Raw genomic sequence first — 23,798 nt, 5'->3', positions numbered from 1 at the left:
GTCAATCGAACCAAAATGTACTTGAAAATCTCTTTTTTATTTTGACAAAATGGTCCTAGTGGAAAATAAGAAACACAATTAGATATGATGGGATAAAATGTACAAATATTTTGAATCTTTGGAAATCATACATGATAACTAATCGGAAATATTTACCCAGTTATTTATCTAATAATACAGTAGACGAAGAAAACAATATACACATTATATCAAATTATATATGATAACAAACCTTACAGGAGAGAACAGTCACGATGTAATGTGGTCTGCCTTTTATGTTTCTTTAATTTGTATAAGTAATCCAATGCTCAGAGATGCACTCGATTATGTTATATTTTTATATTATTTATTATTATTTTCTAGAAAGACGTTCTTTTTCATTTATTGTCACATAAAGAATATCTATCATCATTATACAATTTTTTTCTGATAATAAGGTGAAATCTTTTTTAGCCTCCTGCTTCCCGGGCAGTTGCTTAAATAGACCATTTTCATATTACCGAGTTTTGACTCCGGAATTTATATTTTTTCGACAGGTTACCTTCTCTGTTGTTGGACATCCTGGTACTCGGTCAAGCAAGAGCAACGTAAATAAGTTTTTAATCGGTACAATTTGATGGAAATTTTACTGTTTCATGCTTTCTATACATGACTAAATCATCAGAAAGCAATAAACTTTCACCCAAAATTGCACCGTTTATATATTTGATTTTACTTCTTTTGGTTGTTCGTAATTGACCGAGTACCAGGATTTCTTACCGCAGAGTAAGTAACCTGTCGAAAAAATATAGAACCCGGAGTCAAAAGTCGGTAATCTGAAAATAGACTTTTGTAAATGGGGATCCGTAGTCTGCGTCCTTGGCAACTGAGGAAATTTTAAACAGGAAATATTTGGATGTCTCTATTTAAAAACAAAAGTAAGCTATTATTTGTAACCGGAAGTAACATTAAGGTTACCAAGTAAGGTTGTCATGTTAAAACTGTAATGAGATCTTTTTTGAATATTGGAGTTCAGTATTTTTGTTATTCTCCTTTTTGTTTTTATCGGTTCTAACATTGATTCTGTAATCATCACTTAATATGTATTGCTATACAGTTATTACGCTTACGTGAATTTTTTCTGTCGATACTTATAGTTTGGCATTGTACAGGGTCATGCTTTTCTCAGACTCAAGTTCTCATTGATTCATATTTTTTTTCTAGATACACTTTGTCAATAGTTGTAATTAGCTCCTAGTAAAACTGAAAAACACTGTGTTATGAAATAGAAATGATTTGCACATTGACTGAAAATTTAAAAAAAAAAGATTATTGAAGGAATAGCATATCATCACGTCATTTTTAAATTAATTAATTTGGTTAAACAGTAAACAGTAGTTGTTTTTTTTTCAATTGTCGGTGTTTATTAACCATTGAAAAATGGCATCGCTCTTATTTATACAAATCTTGTACAGTCATGCCTAATTCATAAACATATACTTGCACTCGAAGCGGAATTTTGAATACGTTATTTTGTAGATGGAGTGCTAAACAACTAAATTACTTCAATTTTACACTTGGATTACAATCATCTTAATGACCTCATATTTCCAAAGACCATGTCCTCTTAGTTGTGTTTTTTTTTTTTGATATATTATATTTTATACAAAGATGGTAATTGCACCCAAAGTATAGAAAAGGAGAATTTAAATATTATCATCTCTAGTATCAACGCTTTATGTTGTTATATTACCAAAAGCGCACAGTTTGTGTTATTTAAAAAATTGCAAATTGCGTACTACAGCGTGTATACATTAGTAAACATAGTGTTATCATTACAGTTCCCGTTGACAACAACGATGCTTTGTTTAACAATGTTGAAAATTTGTTTTGTTCTTTTTCAGTTGATTTACAAAATGACTGAAGTAGACGGGAATTTTGATAATTTTGATAGTCTAGAAGAAACATCTGATTTCCACTTTATAGATCCAGTTTCTTTACCAACAGGAAAAGACTACCACATTTTTATAGCTTACACTCACGTCGATAGTTCTTTTGTACTGAGGCTAGACAAACTGCTACAGAACAAAGGTTTTAAATGTTGCATCCACGAAAGAGATTTCATACCAGGAATGTTAATTACAGAGAACATAGTAAACCATGTTAAACGATCGGTTAAATTTGTGTTTATGCTATCCAAAACCACCAGAGGTAATGAATGGATGCAATTTGAGTTTGATGTTGCAGAAAATTTACAAATTCAAGATAAAGGATACAAGCCAATCATCTTAAAGCTAGATAATTGTGACCTTCCAGATTATATGAAACGCTATACTTACCTGCAAACAGATGGTCCTGTTGGTAAATGGATTGGTTTACTATTGAGAGCAATTACTGACCAAACAGGTAAACTGGCTTTAAATTGACTTTGACAGTTAATAGCCTTAAATACCTCCGTACTTTAAGATCAGTCTATGTCTAACATCTCTTATAATTATACCACACTGAATTGCGACTTCAATTTTAAATCACAAAATCTTGTTAACGAAATCAAGTCTAAACCGTCTGATTGCACATGCATTAGTTCCATGAACTGAAATATCCAAATCTTACATTCCGAAAAAGTGCTAACTTTGCATGAAAGGTAGAAAAACCTTGTTGTTTTTGGATAATTGAATGAAATTGAGAATGGAAATGGGGAATTGTCAGAAAGACAACAACCCGACCAAAGAGCAAAAAAACAGCACAAGGCCACCAGTGGGTCTTCAACACAGCGACAAAATCTGCACACCGAGGCGGGCTTCGGATGGCCCCTAAACAAACATGTATACTAGTTCAGCGAAAATGGACGTCACACTTAACTCTGAAACATACAAATGAACCAAATTTAACAAAAAACCTACAAAACTAGCAAAGGACATAGGCTCCTCATTTGGGACAGGCGCAAAAATGCGGCGGGGTTAAATATGTTTTGTGAGATCTAAACTCTCCACCTATACTCTAACTTATTTGGAATACACAAACACACAGCAAAATACACAGTAAAACTCAGTATTAAATAAGTCTGAGTCCAATAGCGTCCCTTTAATAACAAACTCGTTCCTATGCTGTTATACTAGTATGGTATTGAGAGTTATATTTATTTTTTGAGTCGGGGAGTATTTAAAGCTTGACAGTTTGTATGTACTACAGTCTTGACTATGCTGAAGACGGTTAACTGCAGATTTATTCAGGATATTTGATTTATGGCCTTTGGGTTTTGTCTTATTGACAAACGCCCCTTCATTTACTTTCCATAAATATCTTTTAGCATTATTAGAAATTATGCCACACTAACCAATGGCTTATTAGCCCTATTTGACAAAATTGACTAAAATCCAGTGTTAAACAGAGAATAAAAGGAAACAAATAGACTAAAATGAAAACAAAATATTTAAGGGGTATCCATGCCTACAGCACATTGTAATAATCAATTAGTTTTGCGAAAATTTATTTGTTTCAAATTGGATCATGAAAATGACTTGCTTTGCACTGATAAATAAATTTATATTTCTTATTATTTAAATAAGACAGCGACCAAACATAATTCGTTGTGGGTATTTTTTCCAAATTTTCAGATGAAACACATTATTTTTTTAAATTTTCAATTCCCTTCTTAACAAAAAAATCGGTGCCTCATTTGTTTGATTGAAGATCAACTGTATAGAATTAAATTATAAACAATGACTGTAAGATTTTGATCAATCTTGCTCACTTATTTTATTCACATAAAATTATGTTTTTGTGGTATTTTCCTAATAGTGAGATGATGCAATTATCCACAACTGCAAGTTATGAATAAACATGTTTATGGATTACAGCTTATTAGTTAAAAACAAATTTACCTTTACCTGTACAGAGAGTTTCAATCAAAATATATTCGGTGTAATTAGACAGGTATATCATGTTATGAAGGGGTATTTGCGAAAAAAAAAAACAGTCTCGGGACTAGCGGCTCGGGAATTTCACAGTCCCTTGACTGGTATCTTTTTGCAAATACCCCTCCATAAAATGATATATCTGTTCAATATTATTTATTTTGTATATTCTAACTAATCTTATTCGTTCAGACAAAATCACATGTCCAACTGTATTTTCAAAGTGATACTGCACAGTTTCTTTTAAAATATCTAAATATAAAAGTTTAAAAACCTCAATACTTAGTGACGCTATCGTGACAGTCAATCAAATGATTTTCTGCTCTATTTCCGTCGTATTAAAAATGATAGTAAAACAATTGAAATAACTTTGTCTTCATCTGACATACTTATTTCATGTGTCGACTCGTACAAAGGCTATAATTGTATGCTATTAACCAATGTTCAATGTTTACAGATACCTAAAAACAAGCGTGGATTTTTTTTTTTGGTTATTTGTGTTGCTGAGTTGTTATTTCATTCATTTATATCCAATTAAAACAATTCTAGACACAATGTATCAAGCTATATATACTTACTAGGATCTCACAAATACTGCAGCTTTCAATTATATTTGTTTTATATGATTACAATAAACCTATTAGGAATGATTATTTCTGATTTTTATCTCCTTTTTGTTGTCTTTAACTACAATATCCAACCAACAGTACCTACCTTCGCTAGTATTCTGTAGTATTTGTGAGAACATTTCGATTTCTTTTTTTTTCTAAAAAGGCATATTATAAGTAGCTTGTCAAGTTTTAAATTTTTCAGAGTCGAACAACCATTTCCTGGATTTTAGTATAAACGACATCGAGCGTTTTAGACAACTGGTTGAAAAAGGAAGTGAGCAAAGACATTATGTACGAATTGTTGTTGTTGGAGAACAAGGGGCTGGAAAAAGTTGTTTTGTCCATAGACTACTAGATAAAGAAATAAAAGATGTTGTATCAACGGATTGCTTAGATATACAGATTAATGTTTGTGGAGTGGATTTGGATACCGAAGAATGGTGTTTCATTAATGGTATTTGCTCCTTTATATATCATGACAAGACTACCCACATAAACATGTTCTAATAAGTGAAATATTTTATCTTATTAATATGCATCTCTAGAGTGTTGCTTCATCTGTAGAAATATTGCAAAATAAGAGACGTGGGGGTGCTAATTAATTTAAGACTTATAGACTGTTTAATAAGATATCTTATTTAATATATAAAATATCTTATTTGATTTATAAGATATCTTATTTAATTTATAAGATATCTCAATAACTTATAAGATATCTCAATAACTTATAAGATATCTCAATAACTTCTCAGATATCTTATTTAGATTTAAATATATCTTATTTAGATTTAAATATATCTTATTTAGATTTAAATATATCTTATTTAGATTTAAATATATCTTATTTAGATTTAAATATATCTTATTTAGATTTAATGATATCTTTTTAACTTTATAAGATATCTTGAAAATGGAATGAATATAAAAACGGCTTGTCAAACATAGCGATGAAAAAATATGGAAAATCAAGTAGATAGAGAGAGTGAAACGCTTTCCATACATTAAGTTTTCAGACTCTTTCGAATATTCTTTATCATGATACAAATTCCTTTAATCAATTTTTTTTTGTACTAAGTTTTCGGGACAACAATCTGTTATTTGTCATTGGAACTTTCAATAAACAAATATCGTTTTTATGTAAATTAAGGATTGAAATGTTACATTTATTGTAAAAACAAAAGGATTATTCTTTTAAAGATTTTACTTTGTTTAACCATTCTACGAATAGGTCGTCTCGAATTTTGTGCGGTCTTCAGAATGTGTTCACATTGATTTATTTTATAGGAATTAGAATGAGACCCGTTAGAACTTGCCAAATAGCTTAAATTCAAACGTCTTAATCCTTGCTGCATATTAATCGATTTTTGTCGATATTTGTTTTCGGAACTTCTTGCATGTATATTTGGAGGATTGGCGTATTCCAATTATGATCACAGTTGTTTCCCTGTCTTTCAGATGATTAATGTAGTCGAGCGTTTGGTTTTGTTCTATGGACTTCCATTTTTTAACTTACCTTGGAGTTCGGTATTTTTGTAATATTTTTTTCATACAACCAGTAAAATATTGAATTGAGGTTGGTTTTGGAGGAATCTACTCCTGTATCGACACTTCAAACAAATTGTATATTAAACTCCTATACTCTGCCGTTCTCATCGTCCGATATATTAAAAGGGAATGATAACATAATATTGTAATTACTACTTACGCAGACTTTCAGCCATCTAACTTTACTCAGTAGTCAAGTGTACAAAACACCAAATCCAGTATTTTGATTGGTTGATTTCTGAGTCTGAGTACAATATTCGTACTCGAACGTTTTATGTCTATAAGCCAATGTGTTCTTGTAATTTTATTAATTACTGTTCGCCTTTAGATTTTAAACTGATATACAGTGTTATTGGCCTTACTTTAAGGGTTCAGCTACTGTTTTAGAACTCTATACTTTTTTATCGTGTGCTTTCGATTTGTATTATGCTCTTTATGACAACTTTATTTGGTAATAGTATATAGAATAATTGCAAGATATTCATGTATGTCCGTCACACAAAGTTTACTTTACTTAGATCGCATTTCATTGACCAGTGATCATTGTTAAGCGTTCAGTGATCATCAACTTATTGCACAATTTTGCAGTTACTTAAATCTAATCCTGATGCAAAGCAAACATATACAACGGTGCGACGTAGAAAAAAAAAATCATTTTTGTGCTCCTTTATATTGAAGTTTTATAAATGTCACCAGCCACAATATAGATGTAAATTCATATTGGGAATTGCATTCCGTGTGTGCAACGATCCTATCCTATCATTTAATAAAAAAAGTCAGTACTACTGGCCTGCTGGCACCTAAACAATAGTATACTTATTCAGTGAAATGGATACCACACAAACACCAAAACAGACAAATGAACCAAAATTGAAAAAAAACACATGACTAACAAAGACTATAGGTTCCTTACTTGGGACAGGCACAAACATGCGGCGGGCTTAAACATGATTATACCTCTAACTAATTTGGAATAAACAAACACACAGCTAAACGCACAGTTAAAACCAGTTTAAAAGAAGTTCAAATTGATGTGAGAATAGGTAACAAGAGATAAAAAGTGAAATGACAATGACCAACATAAATTAGCTACAACTAGCAGTTACTGAAATGCCAGCTCTAAGCCTAAATTAAACTGATCGAAAGAATATGTTTTCATCATATGAAAATAAACCATAACCCTCCCTTTGGCGTTTAGTATCATGTCATCATAAATTTTACAAGAAGAACATAACCCGTATCATGCAACCAACTGGTTTTAGAGTAAATGTGTTTATTTCCGATGATATGACCCTGTGAGTCAATCAATATTAGTTTTAAAAAAACATCTTTAATGATTAGAAACCAGTATCGTAACTATATTCCTTCTGAATAAGTCTATTAATTAACAAAAAGAAGTTCTCGCTTCAAGTTTAACAGGTGATCTTATACTATACTTTCTTCTAAAAACTAGGTTAAGAATATTAAAAAGATAAAACAACACGTTATAAATCTAATGCGGCCGAAGCGCTTTTCTGGATTTACCTTCACCTGGAACGCTCAAAGCCAAATATGTGAAATCCAAGTATGTATAAGAATAGCCAAATGTATAGAAAATAGCCAAATCCAATGAAGGTTAACTTTGCCTCAGGGAGTTGAAACCTCAGTTTCTTTATAATTTCAAAATTTATAAACGAACAATTTTAGAAATGTTTGTTATAATTCATGTCAATACTGAATTACTGACTACAGAGCTGATGATACCCTCGGGGACTGATAGTCCAACAGCAGAGGTATCGACCCAGTGCTGTAAAAAATGAAAACAACGCGTTATAAATTTTATGCGTCCGAAGCGCTTTTCTGGATTTATCTTCATTAGGAACGCTCAAAGCCGAATATTTAAAAGCCAAGGATGTATAAGAACCAAAACAGTTGAAGAGCTATTTAACCAAAAGTACATAGAAATTGCCAAATACATCTTTGGTCAAGGTCAACTTTGTCTGAGGGATTTGAAACCTCAGTTTCATTATTATTTCAAAATTTATAATCAAACAATTTAAGAAATGTTTGTTATAAAATGTCAGTACCGGAGTACTGACTACTGAGCTGATGATACCCCAGGGACTAATAGTCCACCGGTAGAGTATCGACCAAGTGATGCATTCTAATATATGTGTCCTTGTCTCATGTCGTTATTAATTTCCAAAATGGGCCTCACGATCTGGCTATCTTCAATCAACGCTTTCGTTCACTCGCTTCGTTCACGGATTAAGTACATTTAACACTAGTCTTGTTTACCGTAGAAATGTTGTTTCTATGATTGCCGTTGGTTGGCATAATTCCTCGGTTACAAGTCAGTATCCATAGTATACTAATAATGTTCTAAAATAAATTTACTACTACTTTATTCAAAGATCGCCTTTGTTTTTAAAGGGTATAACAATTTGTTCTAATCTAGATACTATTTTAGAGAAAACTAAAACTTGTAACATATACATACTCCTTTAATAACAAAAACGTGTATTTAATCTGCTCTTGCAGATGAGTAGGCAAAATAACCACCGCAAGTATTTTTCTGACAATGACATATGCACGGTATAACAAACTTTTCGAAATACTTAGAATTTTCAACCCCAGGAAAAAATTACCTTATCTGTATATAGTAATACCTTCCGAAATTTTATGTCCTCAATTCTCTTTAATTTCGTACTTTTTTTATTCGAGCGTCACTGATAAGTCTTTTGTAGACAAAACACGCGTCTGGTGTACACAATTTTAAGCCTTGTATCTATGATGAGTTTATTATTAAAGAAATTTGTAACATTATTTTTCAGAAGATAATTTCAGTGGAACAACACGCCTTGGACAAAATCTTAAAAATGTAAAGCCTAACACGGATTCTGAGGAAGTATTGTACAGAAGGAAAGAAACATCAAACACAGATACTCAAACTATCTGCAAAGTAACAAGGGCAGATATATCAGACAACAGGAATTCTTCTGCAGAAGGGATATCAAGAGTTGAAAATGATTTGTATTGGAAAGAGAGTCTTTCTCAGGTAAATGATGTCAAGCCTTTCAACAGACGTCTGGCTTGCGTTTCCTTTTGGGATTTCGCAGGACATACTGAGTATTATCCAACACATCAACTATTCCTGTCACGTACATGCATCGTTTTGCTAGTAACAGATATTACAAAGAAAATAGGGGACCTCTCAAGAAAGAATTTGAGTGGGCACTTTATGGATGTATTAGAACAGCCAATGGAGAATGTTGCAGGTATGCAATTGAATAATATACGAAGTTAAGTTGTTTTACAGGTTTATTTGAACCTTTAAAAAATTCATTGAATTATAGGATAAAATAGCAATGGACCAATTCAAAAATGGTGTTGCTTAATGTGGTTTTGACGTTGTGATTCGCTAAGACGTTATTACGAGAACATTGAGATGAATTTCACGAGATTCGAAGTTCAATTTTATAATTTATATGTTGAATATTTTTTAGTATCTAGTTTATGCAGGCAATATATGTCGTTAATTCAAAATCAGGTATATATAATAATACAAAGGAATCCTTTGGTACAAAAATGTTTTTAGAATTCCATTTTGTATCATATTTTTACACATGTATCTAATATGAAACGTAAAGACTAAAAAATAGAGCCTGACATGAATGCTAGATTCAATAAATTGTTCTCTGTACAAGACTGTATGCTTTGGACATGATATTCGACGACAACGACTTACAATCAGTTGCATCTAACAATGTTAAGAAAGACAGACATTTCTTTGATTCCGAATATTTTATTTTGATTAAGCAAAGCTATAAAAGATTCTGTAAAGTATGAAAACAAGTGACAAATTAGTATCCCTTTCAATCTGAGATTTTCACTAATCGGCACATTCTTCAAAAGGCGCCAGGGATTACAATTTTGCTATAAAAGACAAGCAAAAGTTGCTAAATAGACACACAAACTCATAATTCGAAAATAAAATGACAACGCCAAGGGAAAAAAAGAAGAAAAAAACCAAAAGACAAACAACAGTACACAAAACACGACATAGAAAACTAATTTCGATCAATACGAACCCCACCAAAATCCAGGGGTGATCTCTGGTGCTTCGAAAAGGTAGGCAGATCCTGCTCCACATGTGGCACCCTTCGTGTTCCTCGTACAAACACGGTGATGAGGCTAATTCGGTAGGTCTGATTCGGGGACAATAAAAGAAAAACATATTTACCATAACATTTTAAAATGTTCCTTTATAAATCTAACAAAAGACGAGAACGGTAATGTCAGAGTTTCGTGTAAAACAAAGAAACAATGTTGTTATGTACAAACCTAGGTCAGGAAAATCTACTTAAACGACTGGGACACATCAAAGGTTCTTATAATTCAAACAAAATCAGCAAATTAAAGAGAGTATCATTCGGACGTTGACATTTAATGTGTCCTTACAAACAACGTTAAATAGTTGTGTCTTCCAAGTGCTACACGAAACCTCTTTCTAAATTAAAATTTTTAACATAAATTTTATCAGCAATCAAAAACGGGCTTCAAAGTTATTGTGAAACTACCTATTCTAGAGATGGCGAGAATCAAATGAGGATATCAAAAAATTCCGAAGATCTTTCAGAGTACAAACAATCTAAGACTCTTTCATCTTGCAATAGTATTTAAAACATTTGACTGTTCTACACTTTACACACGTATTCACCATTTCAAGGTAACAGACAAACTGAAAGAGTTGGTCTTGCTATTTTTCATAAGGAGGATGAGTCGTAATTTGTAAAAATCAATCTGAGGACGTGTTTTTCAACAAACAATCGGCATTCCCATTGGAATCAACTGTGCTCCTCTTCTTGCCGACTTGTTCCGTTATTCATATGAGGATGACTTCCTACAGGAACTTCTTAGGAAGGAAGAAAAGAAGTTAGCAGTATCCTTTAACTTCACTTTCCGCTATATAGACGATGTTCTCTCACTAAATAGTTCAAAATTTATTGACTTTGTTGAACGCATCTATCCCATCGAATTTAAGATAAAGGATACAACAGATACAGTTAAGTCTGCTTCATATCTGGACTTACGTCTTGAAATTGACAATGAGGGTCAAATGAAAACAAAACTTTACGACAAAAGAGATTATTTCAGCTTCCCAATCATTAACTTTCATTTCTATGTAGCAACATTCCAGCAGCGCCTGCATACCGAATATATATCTCCTAGTTGATACAATATTCTTGGGCTTGTATTTCCTATCATGGTTTCCTTGATAGAGGTTTTCTGCTCACACGGAAGCTATTAGACCAAGAGGTCTAAGTGATGAAGTTGAAATCTGCGTTATTTTGACGGGTGCCATCACGAGTTGGTTGACCGTTATGGAATATCTGTTTCACAGATTACAACATATATGTTCCAATTGTTGTAACTACTATCCAGTCCCCTTTTAACCGAATGTGACCTACCGAATTAGACTTATAGCCGGATTTGTACTAACATGAGCAACACGATGGGTGCCACATGTGGAGCAGAATCTGTATAACCTTTCGGAGCACCTGAGATCACCCCCAGTTCTTGGTGGGGGTCGTGTTGGTCAGTCTTTAGTTTTCTATGTTGTGTTCTGTGTACTGTTGTTTGTCTGTTTGTCTTTTTCTTTTTTAGCCATGACGTTGACAGTTTGTTTTTTCGACTTATGAGTTTAAATGTCCTTTTGGTATCTTTCACCTCTCTTTTAATGCCAATACATTAAAAAAAAATGCATATGCATATGCAAAAATATTGAAAACTCTATACAATAATTGTTTGAAATCTAATGTAACTAGTAATGGATGATTGGTTTTGAAATCCATTTTTGTTCAATATCATTAAAGTCAAAAACAGACAACATTTTTATTTTGAACGTTCATGTAGCAGTGAGTTGACCTGTCTGCTCGAAAAGCAGTTCTCTTATAATCAATAGATGTCCAAACAATCATACTATGCTTAGGATTATGAGAAACCTTAGAGCCTGTACCAAAAGAGAGACGAATGATGCCATGGCCAAAAGAACAGTCATCGATACATTTGTATGACAGTTCAGACTAGGATAATAAGACACAAAATGAATAAACAATCAGCAAATGATTCTATAAACAGGGGATGCTTACTCTGTCAACGCATCTGGTCCTCTGCTTTGCATGTATGCGATTCCCTCAGATTTTTTTTTATCTTGGTTGGTATATTAAAAATTGATATTGAACCTTTGTTGCCAAGTATTCTTATTTTATTACAGGATATATAGACTACTGGAGCAGTTGCATCCATACGTTTGGTTACACATGCCCTGGAAGCGAGCTTAATCCTCCGATTATAGTTATAACTACACACACTGATGCAATACAAGTACGCATATTTAGTCGAAAGGGAAGAGTAACTGTTATTAAAAAATATTGAAATATATTTCATGCCTTATATTAAAAAAAGGATGTGGTATGATTGCCAATGAGACAACTTTCAATCAGAGACAAAATGACGCAGAACTTAGCAATACTATATGTCACCGTACGGTTTATTTTAGATAGAGGAAAATTTGAAGATAAAAGATATATACGAATTCGTGAAACAAACTATTTTGAAAAAATATATTTTAAGTATATGAAGCACATATTTTCTTCATGAGGTCATAATATATGAAATAAATATAGAACAGTCGGACTATTTTTTTATTTATTCCGCGTTCTATTACACTCATCAAATTGAACACTGGAAAAATTGGATGCATATCTATAGACCAACTGCACAAGTTAATAAGTAAACGAAAATAAACATCTAGATGCCATAACTAAGCCTTCTTAGATGGACAAGTGTTCATATCGTATTAACAAGCTATATAAAAAAACAGCAACACCTGTGGGCGTAGCAAACAATCTGTTATTGTACTCAACTTTTCTCCTTTTTATTCGATGAATGAAATGAGGAAAGATACGAAAAATTAAAAACGCAAAATTAAAAACAAAAGCAAACATTAATGTCACTTCCTATAGCCATGAGCCTTGAAAGTGGTGATATTCAATATTGTTTTTCCTCAAGGAATAAGGTTGTGATACCGATTTTTTATAGTCCTCTTAAATTTCTTCCAAACCTGTCTAGATCTAAGACATAAACAAATGTTTACTGTTGGAGAAGTTGACTCGCAGATTTCTTTTTTGGTGGTTTTTGTTGTATTATTTGTTTTTGGCTGTTCAGTCATTGGCATTTTCCCCACAAACATCCTTTTAACATATACAAACTCCATACTGTGGATTCATTTTTATACGTGGGTTACCAATTTTCGTGAATTAGTGGGTAAAGGTGAACCACTAATTCAAATGTTCAAAGAAGTACAAATGTTCTATATGTTGTATGCAGACTTTGGCAAAACCACGAAATCAAATATACACGAAAATAAAATTTTTCCACAATCAACCAAAATTAACTAATCGAACAGTATTTTGTTATATAAAAAGATAGACATTTGCAACATCTCTTTTTTTAGTTACAAAAAATAATATTGGCTGACAAGTTTAAGCAAGATATTGAATATAAGTAATTAATTAATTTATACAGACAGGTGTAATCTTTAATTAGAAACCTTAATAACTTATTGTGATATACACCTTGTTTTGTATAACTTTGTGACTACATTTTGTTACCTTCATAGGATACAAAAATAAGGCAGATGTGGTATAACTGCCAATGAGTAACTCTCCACAAGACACCAAATGACATAGAAATTATAGGTCACCGTACAGCCCTCAACAATGAGGAAACCCATACCACATAGTCAGCTATAAAGGCACTGAAATGAAAATTCAAACGAGAAAACAAACGGCCTGATTTATGTAAAAAAAAATGAACGAAACACAAATATGATATACAGCAACAAACGACAACCACTGAATTACAGGCTCCTGACTTTGGACAGACGCATACAGAATGTTGCGGGGTTAAACATGAAAGAAAGCCTTCCAGTTCACGATGTTTTATCGATATTGTCAACATAGCGGTTTCTTCTGTATCGTGTCATTATTGTGTTTACGTTGTATTGTGTTTATACCTTGTGATTACATTGTTTTCATAATATACATTGCGTGGTTAACAATAGCTAGTCAATATCGTGTTTATATTGTATACCAAGTTTATACCTTTTTGTTTACATCGTTAACATCATAAACATCGCGAAGTTGAATATAGCGAGTCAATATCGAGTTTAAATTCTGTACCAAGTCTCTACCTTTGTGTTTACATCGACATCGCGATGTTGACAATAGTGTGTCAAAATTGTTTATATTGTTATACACTACAAACTGCTCAGATTCTGAAAAGACCATATTCTGTGCTCGACCAGTAAGGTCGACCACAGATTTTACTTCACAAGAATCGACATAATCTCGACAGTACTTAACTGTACTTTGGTCTCGACTTTACTTAATAAGTATAATTGAGTGCTTGATAATCTTGGTATAGTCTGAATGTGGTCTCGACAAATGCTCGACCAGTCTCGACCAATCTCGACCTTTCTCGACTCAGTCCTGACCTTTAAATTTAGTCTCAAGTGGTCTGAATCAGCCCATCTAACTGGTTTATATATCGATTTTACAAAATATTAGGTTATTTTGTAGTTTGGTTTATTGCTGTCAAATTAAAGGATTCAATTAATAGGTAAAAAGAAGCTAGAATTTTCAGTTCTGATTAAATTCAGATAGTCACCTTTAATTATTTCTATAATTTTTTCAAATCAACTTGGATTTTCATAAAACTTTGCAGCTATCTCAATTATATATTGATCTTATAGAAAGCCAGGTTGTTTGGTAGTTTTGTTTACTGCTGTCAAATTAAAGGATTTAATTAATAGGTAAAAAAAAGCTAGAATTTTCAGTTTGGACTAAATTCAGATAGCCACCTTTAAATTTTTTTTATAACTTTTTCAAATCAACTTGGATTTTCATCAATATCTACAGCTAGCGCAATTATATATTGATCTTACAAAATTCCAGGTTATTTGGTAGTTTGGTTCATTGCTGTCAATTTGACAGCAATACACAAAACTACCAAACAACGTGGCATTCTGTAAGACCGAGTTTATACCTTTGTGTTTACATCGTCAACATCGCGATGTAAACACGATATCGTTACCGTATTGTATACATCGACATGTTAAAGATGTCAACGATTTAAACAGTATATACTATGTTGACACGATATTGTGTTATCATTGCTTATATCGCGATGTCGACAATAGCGGGTCAACATCGTATTCATATTGTAACCAAGGCTATACCTTTGTGTTTACATCGTTCACATCGTCAACACAACATCGTTACTACTACATTGTATACATCACAATGTTTCCGATGTCAACAATATATAAGAGTTCTTACAATGTTGACGATGTTAACAAGATGTCGTGTTAACATTGCTAATATCGCGATGTGGACAATACTGCTTTTACATTGTGCACCGGACATGCATGTAAACATGTTAGCGGGCACCAACCCTCCCCTTAATCCTGTTACAGTGGTGCAACAGGACAACGCAAGAACTGTACAAAACAATAAAAAAACATAACACATGAAAGACAATACCAAGCAACAACCACTCAATTACAGGCTCCTGACTTGAGACAGTCACAGATAGAATACAAAGTAGAAAAACATGAAACAAAACCACCGACCGGACGGAGCAGGATATTTATACATCCTCACAACAAAAAAGACCCTAAATTCAGATCTGAGAGTACTCGCAGTTACTAAAAGCTAGTTCAAAGCCATTAACAACTTATAAAAATATCATGTATTTAAGACTAAAGTGTTTATTATTCTATATTTACCTCATGTTACACATTTATGTGTCTAAGCGTTGCTTTATGATAAATCTTGAAATCTTGAAAAACTCTTGATTTTTCCATATTGTTTATTTCAAGGATAACCTAGATTATGCAAAATCAAATTACAAGGAGGATCTGAACAACGTGGTACAGAGGGATGAAAAAAGAAGACATTTTCGTAGACATTTCTTTCTATCTAATACTGATGAGCGGAATTACAGTAAAGAAATTCCAAGCATTAGAAAGTACATCTACGATATTTCAACACAACAAGAAAACTGGGGTGTAGAAGTGCCTTTGAAATGGATTCCTTTAGAGAATGAACTTATCAAGCATAGAAAAATGGGTAAAAATATATTATCGTTTCAAAGCATTAAGGAAATAAGTGACGAAAGTCATCGTCTTATAGCAGATGAAGATGAATTTAAAATGTTTTTGAAATTTCACCATGATCTTGGAACAGTAATTTATTTTGACGATGTACCTGATTTTATAATCATCAATCCTAACTGGTTTGTCAAAGCTCTCCGATGTATTGTTTCAGCAAGAGACTTTATTTCAGAAAATTTACAATTAAATTGGAAGGAATACGAGGAATCTGGATACATAGGTATGGAAATGATACATACAATATTCCAGCAAAAGGACCCGGAATTAGCACACAATCAAGAACATATCATTCGCTTAATGGAAAAATACGATATTGTCGTGGAAATACCAAATGTTGTTCGTCAGAAAGAACGTGAAAAGCAGTATTGTGTTCCTTGCATAGTAAAAGCATCTGCAATTGAAATAATGACCAATTATTTTGTTGGGCAAGAAAAAACATCTATTCTTTGTTTTGAATATGAATTTTTACCACCTATGTTTTTTTGTCACCTTGTTGTTTATCTACTTCGTACGTACAATTTAAGTAACGAAAGTCCATCATCATCCAAAAAAGCGTTATACCGAGGTGCATGCGTGTTTGACATCGATTTCACCGGCCGCGAAAAGTTATTCCTTTGCAAATACCAAAATACTATCCAAGTGCAAATCTGGAGATGGAACTCAGCTATAACCGGTTCAGGACAAAGAATACGCATTGATATTGAAGATGAATTAAATTGCATACAAAGAAAATACAGATTAGACTCTTTGAAAAACTACACACTGAAAGTGAAATGCCAATTTAGTGAAAGTACAAGTCTGGAAGGCATGGCTGAACTAGGCCCCTTAGTCAACACAGAGACAAACTTCTATTGTAATGTTCATGGATGCACTCATTCCACAGAAAACATCCGAAGAACATGGGCCTTTAACCGAGGAGCGGTAATGTTTTTATTTAGAATTTGCATTACGATCGTTTCACCTTACTGAGGTAGTTCATAATTATTATATATATTCAGTGGAAAATTTAAAAACATTTTAAAATTGTTACATTGCTTGCACCATTTTTATAAACTTTTTAAATCAAATTTAAATACAATCAGTTAAATTTTAAAAACAAATTTAAAACATGAGTATGTACTACAGATTTCAGCGGATTTGTTGCCTTAATCTTAGATTGTTTTATGAATCATTAACATTTTGAAAACATCTAAACCATGAGTAGCTGTACCACAAGTGTGAGATGCATCTCTTTAATTTCTAGATCTATATTCAGATAAGAATCCCATTAGCTTACCGATGTTCCAACTAATAAATCCATAATGAAGATACACATCAAGGTACAAAAAAGAGAGAATCGCACCCTGTATTTAAGTTTAGTTACTGGAACTAATTAAATGATTATAATCAAGTTTTACTGTTTATCAATCTACACTTGATATATAAGCAGTTTGCCAAGGCATATCAAAATCCTATATTTGGTTTTGGAAAGGATCATAACTATAAAGGATCAAAAAGCTAATTAAGTTCTTGTTTATAATGCCTAATTTTTGAATATTTTAGGAAGAAATATCAAAGTTAACAGACGAAAATATGAACTTCTTACGGATTCAAAAAATTTCGACGGAATTGATGTGTGATATTTTATATGAATTGCTGCTTCATGATAACTATCTAGGACTAAAACCAAGAAATGAAAGTGATGTTACCGATTTATATAGCAAAATTAGAGGACATAAGCTGAGAGTTCCATCTAATGGATGGGGAGGTAAGCTATGGCCTAACGAATCAATACATACGAAACCTGGGGATGATATCGAGAGAATACGGTTGACCAGAAATAGGCTACAGCATTCCAGTCAGTTCCAAATGACTGACAGTGAATACAACGAAAGGATACAGCAACTTACTAGACTGACTGAACGATTTGAATTTTTGTTAAACCCAAGGGAATCCTACATTGCTCGACTTAACAAAATACGAACAACTGAATTGAGGGATAATGATTTAGCCATGTGTATAAATGTACTGATGAAAGGTAGGTTTTTCAAAATGAAAAATGCCACATCTAAAAGACCTTCATTAGAGGAACGTTAACAAAAATAGTTGGGGATGTATAAATACTTCGGAGCTAAAAGAAAATCATATGTTCCATGAAAACAAGCAGTCTGTTCATCTGCACGATGTCGCATAGATGAGAAATAAGTGTAAAAATAACATGTCTATATATGTTATTGAAGACATATATATTGTAACACTTAGAATCGTGTCCTTCCCCTTAAACGTGTCAAATCCACCAAATGCGTTCATACGACGTCACTGTATGTCCTACAATTTATATATTAGGCACAAAAACGTGTCCTTATACTCATATTGTGACACCTCTAAGGAAGACAATTCAGATATTGTGTCCATGTTTTTTTAATCATGGTCTGAAAGCATGGGCTGATCGGAAGTACTTGCACGTTATTGTCTGTGTTCATTTCTAAACAAAAACCTGTATCCCTTTTATCCAGTGTCTACAAGTCAGATTAAATAGGATTAGAAGATGATTGCCAATGAGACAACTATCCAACAGAGTCCAAATGATATAATCATGGACAAAAGACATAAAGAACCGATCTAAGAGTACTCACAGTTGATGAAAGCCATTTCAAAGCCAATAAAACATAATAAATAAATTATGGTTTTTAAGACTCAAGTATTCATCCATAAACTTACTTTATATATATATTAATTTCATTAGAACTAATTTCCTAATGCTTGTAGATTAAGACTTTGGTTGGCTTGCTTGCTTGGTTTGTATTAATTTTTGCTCAAGCATTGTAATTAAGATTGACATCTGAAAACAATATAAATAGGCGGAGTTAAACTTGTATACATTATATTTAGATTTGATTGGACATTATCAAATAATCAAATTTACCTATATACAGGTACTCCGCCTAATTATATTGTTTGCAGAAGTCAATCTTAATTACAATGCTTGAGCAAACATTAATACAAACAAAGCCAGCAAGGCAAGCAAGCCAACCAAACTCTTACTCTACATGCATTAGGAAATTGACTCTAAAACTGATACTTCTATTTTTATTTATCCAATACATGCAAACAAATGTTATGCTTTTTCATCCTATATTCCCTCAAGAGCAACATGCCGGTCAATGATTACAAAGATTTTTATCTTGATAACTATTTTTGCAATCATATATCTTGAACTGTTTTATACTTATTAATGTTTGACACAGACTTCAATAACTATTCGCATTGGTCGACGTAAGGTAAAACAGTGAAATGTCGATAACAATTAAAATAAAATAAAACCTGATAACTGTATATGTCTGTGTTTAGCAACATCGAAGAAAACGAAGAAAATTCTAACTTTAAATTTTTTTTTTTTATTAGAATTGTAACATAACAAATGAATGGTATTGGCCTTGTTTTACTTTGATGTACGATAATATATATTGCATTTACCGGCCATCATTTGCATGTACATTTTTACAAAGGGATCCTTGGTTTAATTACAGTAAATAATTTATTTACAAACGAAAAGACAAAAAGGCTGTCTCAAATATCATCTACATTTATGTGACAATGTATTTCCATTTAGCTGGTGCATATTGATTTCTCTGAAGTTTTCTTGTTCGGTATTATGAAACACTAAATGACTGGTTGTGAGAGAAAAGGCAAGTGTGGTACCGAACTTCGTTGACAGAATCTATTCAATTCAATCAAACTTTATGAAACTATTCTATTGGATACTCAGATGGCTCTAAAACGAGTTTATACTGTGCTCTGTTTGCCAAAAAGCTCAAAACAACCTGTTTCAAATATAATAACATCTATTCTATCGCAAACATACACTGGCTAATTTTCTAGCCGACTTGTTATTTTATTTGTATGTGGCACATACTTTATATATGGCGACTTAAAAAGAAAAGTATAAAGAATCATACATTGCCCTTTGATTTCGTGTTCGGCTATATAGATGATGTCAACCTCTGAACAGTTCAAAAGAAAAGTGACTATGCTGATAGCATCTATCTCATTGAAAATGAAATAATGGACACCACAGATACAGAGGTTTCCTTCATAAATTTATTCTTGCACCTGATATTATCCCCAGTTTTTTGTTGGGGTTCATGTTGTTCAGACTTTACTTATCTATGTATATTTTGTATAATTGTTTGTCTGTTCGTCGTCTTCCGTTTTATGCAATGGCGTTGTCAGTTTCACTTCGACTAATGTGTTTTAAATGTCCCCTCGGTATCATCCGCGTCTTTTATTGTATATAATGTTGCCCTTAAAACACCAGAATGTATATTGGTATCGCTAACTTTTTTGTCATACAGTTTTGTAGAGAACAAAAACATATTCTTGACTATCGATCACTATAACTGTTACTGGGCAGAAGACATTAATTCAAAATTCCTATACACGTTTGCTCTTTCGTTTTGCTGACTCATCATAACCTTATGATTTAAATAATGCATATCGTAAAGTTTTTGTTGTCGTATAACATACCGAAGGGTGTCAGGATTGATCAAATGAAAGACCGTATGGAGGTCTTCTTTGGTAATCATGAAAATCATTTTCATGATTTTAGAAGCAAAGAAAAACCGGCATTTTATGCTGTTTATTTATCTAATTAAAAAAAAATTAAATCATCGGTAACTTGTTCATAATTTATTTTACATTTTTTTGCCTGGAAGCACATTTCATTGAAACTTGGTAGCTCCAAAAGAATGGCCTGTCGTTCTGAAAGAAATACTTCCATATAGGTATATAAATACAAGTAATAATGGTATGATACTAAACCCCTAACGGGAGGGATTGTGCTTGATTTTCATATGATGAAGACACAATCTTTCAATCAGTTTAATTGAGGTCTGGAGCTGGCATGTCAGTAACTGCTAGTAGTCCTTTGTTAATGTATGTATCATTGTCATTTTGCTTAGTTCCTTTTGTTACCTATTCTGACATCGGACTGGGACTTTTTTTAAACTGAGTTTTACTGTGCGTATTGTTTTTGTGTGTTTGGTTATACTACATTGACTAGAGGTAGAGGAGAAGGGTTAAGATCTGACAAAACATGTTTAACCCCACCGCATTTTTGCGCCTGTCCCAAGTCAGGAGCCTCTGGCCTTTTTTAGTGTTGTATGTTTTTTTTTTTTTTAATTTTAGCTCATTTATATGTTTCGGAGTTTAGTATGACGTCCATTTTCACTGAACTAGTACACATTTTTGTTTAGGGGCCAGCTGAAGCCTGCCTCATGGTGCGGGATTTTCTCGCTGTGTTGAAGACCCATTGATGGCTTTGGGATGTTTCTGCTCTTTGGTCGGGTTGTTGTCTCTTTGACATATTCCCATTTCCAGCATTGCATTTGCGCCAATTTTTACAAAATCCAATCTTTCATTTGCGCCTCAAGGTTATATATCATGTGCGCCAAAAAAAAAAACTACATTTGCACCATTTCACGGGTAACATATAACGGAAAGGTTTAAATATTCATTGCTATATCGTGAATAAGATTTTTTTAGAGTATTCCCCTTGTGTAACTAAGTGAGTACATACTCATTTCTAGTATAAAACTGAGAGTCACTTACTGACTTAGGTTTAAAATTATATAGTGTTCACATGTTTGATGTTCAATTCTGAGAGACAAACAGACCGTTAGTTTTCTCAATTGAATTACTTCATATTTTTCATGCCTGGGACATTTATAGCCGACTAGGATATAGGATATAGGTTTTCCTCGAGTCATTTTTGAAGGCCGTACAGTTGCTACGGTTGCCTATAATTGCGTTCGTCCTCTTCATTTGAACTTTGATGGATAGTTGTCTCATTAGGAATCATGCCCCATCTTCTTTCTCTTCATATAGAGGAAATAAGTATTTTTTTAAGAGCACACATATAGGTTATCAAATGAACATGAGTACATCCGGACCGTTGCTTACAAGTTGTGTGTCAGAACAAACGTTTGGTATTACTCCAGTGTGTAGTGCTTTCTTTTAGGTTTTACGATCACGTTAACAGTGTTTTATCATTATTATGAAAAGTCTCTTTTTAAGAACGTATCAGTGTAGGGTGCTTTTATTATGGTAATGATGACTGATTTCTGATGAATATGTTTTATTATGCAATAAAAAAATGTGTTTTAAAATTATTATTAAAAGTCTCTTTTTTTTGTACTATTTTCCTGTATTTACCTGTATTATTGGCGCAAATGAAATGTTTTATTTTGGCGTAAATGAAATATGGTTTGTGACGCAAATGAAAGATTTATTTTGGCGCAAATCTTAAATAGTATTTTTTGTTTTAATGTACCTTAATTTATAATATCTGATGCACTTTTCAGAGGTACCAAGATTTGTTGCATGGCTGTATAGACGACGGCCAAATTTGTCAAAGAAAAGAAATTTCTGGTAAAGCATGTGCATGATATTAATTTTTGCAAAAAACATAATCTTATAAGCATAGTTTTACATTAAAATCAAATAGTCATAAGTTTTGCAGTTAATAAAAAAACAATAAATGTAAAAAAAGATAATAAACAATTACAAATTATGTAATTCAGTTCAAAGAAAAGGATTTTATTCTCTTTTCAATGTAATTTTAAACAACAAAGTACCATGCAAGTCGCATATGGCAACTTACTAGAATTTTTAAAAGTATTTAATTTGTGTAGCAAAAAATGATATTATTTTTGTTTATTACAGGCGTAGGAGGTGGATGTGGAAGATAGGACTTGGAGTTTTGGGCATCATTTTACAACCAGAACGTACAATGTTTTCTTGGTTTATTGACTAATTGGCTTGTTCTATATAAATTTTCATCGCGGATTTTGCTTAAGAGTTGAAAATACTTCAATTCTTGTGGAATAAATCTAAAAATTTTATAATGGTAACACCATGAATTCATACGGCCATAATGAAATTAACATAATGAACAAGTTACATGATCGCTCCTGACATTGGCTTAGGGATAACTTTTTACCTAGCAAACAGAAATTTATTATTTGAAGAATGGTTTTGCTGAATTATATCTTGAATAGACTCCCACTGCTGTATTCACATGCCGTCATGAGATATCATTTTATAACTATAGAACCTGGGAGGAATTATGGGTTATCACATTTATTTTGTATCATTTAATTCCCAGGTTCCTTTTATATATGTATGATAAAATATCTTCTTTTATAATATACTTATAAGGCTCTGTTTAAATTGTGTGTTCATGTTTGTCACAAATTGAAATAAAAATCCTTCACTTATTCTAAAGATGGGCTTACACGGTACGATTTTTCAATCGATTTCTATCCGACAAAAAAATCGTACAGCGAGAACAGAACACTACGATTTACCTAGTCGACGGTATCATATCTGATGTGAATTCGGATGGAAAATCGTACCGTGTAAACGCACCATTAGACGATTGATACTTTCCCTGTATAGTCAACGCGCGGTTCGTTTAATCATAGATCTTTGTTCGTCAAAAATTCAGCTATGACGTCATCTTTTTCTTGCTTTCCTCTAAAAAGTAAA

The 23,798-nt window shown here is 32.5% G+C and overlaps 1 protein-coding gene across 1 annotated transcript in view; it reads left to right on the top strand.

Moving 5' to 3' along the window:
* LOC127719588 (uncharacterized) overlaps positions 1-23,480 on the top strand; it is a 36,027-nt gene extending 12,547 nt beyond the window's left edge. The window contains exons 2-9 of the mRNA XM_052225808.1: positions 1,884-2,385; positions 4,710-4,961; positions 8,866-9,309; positions 12,309-12,418; positions 15,978-17,192; positions 17,814-18,288; positions 22,613-22,679; positions 22,974-23,480. Coding sequence (XP_052081768.1) covers positions 1,896-2,385; positions 4,710-4,961; positions 8,866-9,309; positions 12,309-12,418; positions 15,978-17,192; positions 17,814-18,288; positions 22,613-22,679; positions 22,974-23,064 — 3,144 coding nt within the window. The 5' untranslated portion in view covers positions 1,884-1,895 and the 3' untranslated portion in view covers positions 23,065-23,480. The remainder of the gene's footprint in view (positions 1-1,883; positions 2,386-4,709; positions 4,962-8,865; positions 9,310-12,308; positions 12,419-15,977; positions 17,193-17,813; positions 18,289-22,612; positions 22,680-22,973) is intronic.
* The last annotated feature ends 318 nt before the right edge of the window (positions 23,481-23,798 follow it).

The sequence above is a fragment of the Mytilus californianus genome, unplaced genomic scaffold, assembly GCF_021869535.1.
Source record: "Mytilus californianus isolate M0D057914Y unplaced genomic scaffold, xbMytCali1.0.p SCAF_11, whole genome shotgun sequence".
NCBI classification, from domain to species: domain Eukaryota; kingdom Metazoa; phylum Mollusca; class Bivalvia; order Mytilida; family Mytilidae; genus Mytilus; species Mytilus californianus.
Note: the sequence above shows the minus strand (reverse complement) of the source record. Positions and strands in the feature narration are given on the sequence as shown.